Source organism: Crocodylus porosus, unplaced genomic scaffold (genome assembly GCF_001723895.1).
Source record: "Crocodylus porosus isolate Cpor-Errol unplaced genomic scaffold, CroPor_comp1, whole genome shotgun sequence".
Classification (NCBI taxonomy): Eukaryota; Metazoa; Chordata; order Crocodylia; family Crocodylidae; genus Crocodylus; species Crocodylus porosus.
In genome coordinates this window covers 12,485,944-12,490,173 of record NW_017728943.1, presented here as the reverse complement: position 1 = coordinate 12,490,173, position 4,230 = coordinate 12,485,944, and the positions used below count along the sequence as shown (strand labels likewise).

The window sequence follows — 4,230 nt, the reverse complement described above, 5'->3', positions numbered from 1 at the left end:
GCTCCCGCTCCCGCCGCGGCAGCTCCAGCACCACCACCGCTGCCGCCGCCGCCGCGCCGCCAACCGCCTCCTCCAACGGCTCCATCGCGCGAGCCTCGCACCCACCCCCTGTTGGCTCCCGGGCGCCTCCCCGTGGGCGGGCCCCGCGCCCTGCGTAACACCCGCCCGGCTGGCTCGCCAAGGGCGCAGCACATGCTACGCAGGGTCCCGGGTGCCGCCGCCCCGGAAGCTGAATAGTGGCCGCCTGGTTGGCTCGGCTGAGCCGGGGCGGGACCCCGGCATCTGTATAGTGGAGCTCCACTCCACCCCCAGCCTTCCCTTCTCTGGAGAGCCCCGGCACCTGCATACTGGTCATACCGTTCGTGGTGTGTAACGGGCGCGTATGCGGGATACAGGTTCCCGGCCTTGGCCTAGAGCGCTGGAACCCCGGAGCGACCATGAGGGGAAGGGAATGAGGGGCCTGCCTGGGAAAGCCACGGGCAGAGCAGGGGTGCAGGGCGTGGTGCAGCGCCTTGTACCAGCTGTGGGGCGAGGCTGCCTCTGCTCTGTGGTGCTGAGCAGCAGGGGTGCTGTGGGAGAGATGCCCCCATCCCACGCCCTGCCAGAGGCTGTGCTGCAAGCCCCACTGCTATGAGGAGGGGGTGCATCCTCAGGGAGCCATTGAATTCCTCCCCAGCAGTGGTTTTCAACCTGTGGGCCCCGGGGAGTCTGCAGACTGTGTCTGAGCTGTCAGGTGAAAAATGACAGCAATTGGTCAAACATCTATGAATATCCACACTTACCATTCAAAGGGCTCTGCACTTCATTTGAAATTTTTTATCAGGTCCACAAATGAAAAGAGGTTGAAAACTACTGCTTTAGGGAGCTGCAACAGCAGGCACCACTGCCCAGCATGCAGGCTGAGGGTTGCACTACCACCCAACCCTGCAGCTCAGATGTTTTCCCCAAAGACCAGTATAGCAAGTCCAAGGGGTAGGGCACGAGGTGGCAAAGGCGCTGTAACGCACAGATGTAAAGGCTGAGAAACAAAAACATCTTCACTTCTGTCTCCTCCTTCTGCCACCCTGCACATGCCACCCTCAATGAGCCCTTTTTGTCAGGTGTCAGCTACAAGTGAGCTTTGGCATCCCGCACTGACCCAACAAGACTCCAAGCAGAGAACAACTCCAAGTAACTCCGAGTTGGAAACAGGACTTTGTGCATGGTCTGCAAATAAATGGGATGCTTCACTGCTATGTTTCTCTTCCTGCCAGAAGGACCTACTAGACTCTGAAAATTGGCTAACTGCTCAGGGCAAAAAGAAAAAAACCCCAACAACCTAGGAGCCATAGCTTAACCTAGCTAATTAACAACAGAGTTGGACAATGTTTTGCAATGTTTCGTGTACAGCTGCTGCTTTAAAACCACGTGCCCCCCCCCCAACACTGCTGCTGTTACTGTTTCAGTTGATTTTTTTTGTTAATATTTAACCAATTTTGGTTGTGAATCTGGTTCTGCAATTAAACCACTAGGACAGACCTCTAGGACAGAAATCAGAACAACGTAGCAACAAAAAAGGATTCTAAGCTGGTGAAACTCACACCTTCTTTTGTGTCCTCCAACCTGCACATTATCCTAGCCTGGAGCCTGTGACCGAGCCTGGGAGTGACTTAACACCTTTTAGACCACACATGAATTTGGCTAGCTGAGTGCAAGAGTCCAAGGACCACACTCAAATCAGTGCAAAGAGGTTGAAAGGGAATGCTCCAAATGCTTCTAGTAGGCACCAAGGGTCTTTCAGGGCATATTGGGAAATAGGTCAGAGGCAGGATAAAAGCTGGTTGCAAGTTATTCCCATATGCCTGCTATTCCTTAAATGCCACAAGCTTCAGAGGCCACTGTAGCCAGGGTGCAAGCTTTAGGGTCAGGGGTGAAGCAGCCTCTGGTAACTCAGAGTTTTCAGGCCTTGCACCAGGCTCTTTCAAGCCAGAGAGCTGGGCCAGACACAGGCATGGGCAAACCATGTGGCCATCTGGGGCCTGGATGGAAAGAGGGCCCAAAAATGGTAATTTAAAATTTTTTATTATCGTTATCTCTGGCAAAGGTGAGTCTAGGTATGGTGCTGCCAGAGAGATGAATGCCCACCTAATTTAATGTGAGGTTGAGAAACCCAGAAAGCAGTACAAAGTACAATGGTGTTGAGTTCCTTAAATATCCCTGGAAATTTGTCCCATTAATTGTAAAAAGATGGAATTTCTCAAGGGTTCATGAGGTATAAACAGTCAGCAGTTCCCACTGGATCTTTCAGACTTGATACTTGGCCATAGAAGAAAAGTTGCCCTTTGGGTAGTTAATTCAGATTAAAGCAAATCATGAATTCGAAGTGGAATCATTATTCTTGACTAGCTCCTTCCAGCCATCTTCTTTTTCAGACTGAGCATTCTATTTCTGCCATCATACCGACTCAAACCAGAAAAGGAGTGACTTATTCTGGAATAAGAAGGCTCGTACAAGGAGTGAATCCAGAAGAGCTCCCCCATGTAGACAAGCCCTTCTGAGTACAGTATTCCCCAGGAATAGCTCTGTGGAGGGTTGTTATTTGCCAGGTAATTGGTAGCTGCAATGTTGAGTCTCGTCATTCTAGGCATTCCCTCGGCAAGGAACAAGGGGTGTCCTGATTTCACCTTGCTGCCCTTTAGACACAGATTATTAAATGCTGGGTAATAAGTAATCAAGTATCTTAAGCTTCAGAATTTTGTCACAATGGGAATGTCACAAGGACACTTTTCCTGGAAAACTGAACTTTAGCTCCAGCAAAGCCCAGATTTGTAAACAGATGAGGGGGTTTATCCTTTGTCACGTTGTAATGGGTTGAGGAACTTGGAACCAAAGGCCTCTCCTCTTCCTCTCCCAGAAAGCCCAACACCAAATACCAAATTCCTCCAGTGAATGCTGATATCGCTGGATGACTCTTTTAGGAAGGGATGGGTCACTACAAATGTATCAGGCACTTTCCCTGCCATCGTTGAACAAACAATTCCAAGAATACCGAATCTTTAGAAAATACATGTAGTATTTTTGTTACTGAAATATTGGTGGAGGAAAAGAATTTAGAAGGACTTGTTGCAAGTTTGGCTTGGGTCCCTTTCCCCTTGTGGATAAAGGATGGCCCAGGCAGGTTACCTGCAGTTTGCCTCCTGTTCCCCACCCAACTCTCCGTGAGTGGCCCCTTACTGCCACCTTCCAGGGGGCTGTTCCAAGTCCTTCACATCAATCCAGTCCATAAAGAGAGGAACAGGATCTGATGCATCCAAAAACCTCTGAGTCACTTAGAGGTATGTCGCCCTCTCACCTTCTGCTTGTCCTGCTTTCATCCTCCTCTGGGCTTTCTGGTTCTTTGAGACACCAGCCTGGCTAATGCCAGCTTGGTCATTAGGCTAGGCCAGCTGCCAACAACCTTTCCATGCTGTGGGCTGGAACAACCTGGCTTCAGTCTGACATAAGCTAGATGGCTTTCATGTCATGTTGGTGGGGGGGGGGGGTAGGAGCTGTATCCTTGCCACTGCTACTTATCCCAGTTCCTCCCCCTGATGGGGAGCTGTGATGAGCATCCTCACTGCTGCTGCTTTTACACCACAACTGGTGCTTGGGGCAAGGGGCAAGGTGTGGGGAGGAAGAACCATTAGTGGTATGGGCACAGCTGGAAGTTATCCAGCTCCAGGCTGCGCAGCTCATCGTTGCTTAGGTGCAGTGCAGGTGTGGGTATAGGCAAAGCTCTCAGGCTCTGCAGGCTGGATGCAGTTTGCAGACTATATGTTACAAACTCCTAGGCTAGGCAACCTCCAGTCTAGCTGGGCTCCAGACTAATTAGTCTGTCCTTGGTGTCTTTATCAGGGTTTGCATCAAGATTGGTCAGTGGCTGGCTGCCCAGTTCACTCAACCAGTGCTGGATGAGGCTATAGCGTACGAATACCAGAAGTATCAAGTCCAGTCTTCCCTGTTTTTGTCAGAAGATTGTACTGTGAAATTTCAATATCCTAACAGAAGGCAGGGGGTGGTGAATCTATAGCAAAGACATCCTTTATCTGAAGTATTCTCTAGTCATTTTAAGTTAAATTTGTATTACAACTCCACCCGATCTCAAATATAGACTTTTAAAGGGTTGGACTAAACTCTTCCTCTCCCAATTGCAAAGTGTAACAGGGATGTTAGAAATGGAATATTGTTAGAAATGCGCAGCTTGCATCTTGC

The 4,230-nt window shown here is 50.0% G+C and overlaps 1 protein-coding gene across 1 annotated transcript in view; it reads right to left on the bottom strand.

Moving 5' to 3' along the window:
- The window catches only part of LRRC58 (leucine rich repeat containing 58), a 27,821-nt gene extending 27,736 nt beyond the window's left edge, over nucleotides 1-85 (bottom strand). Inside the window, exon 1 of the mRNA XM_019548536.1 lies at nucleotides 3-85. Coding sequence (XP_019404081.1) covers nucleotides 3-85 — 83 coding nt within the window. The remainder of the gene's footprint in view (nucleotides 1-2) is intronic.
- Nucleotides 86-4,230: the final 4,145 nt, after the last annotated feature.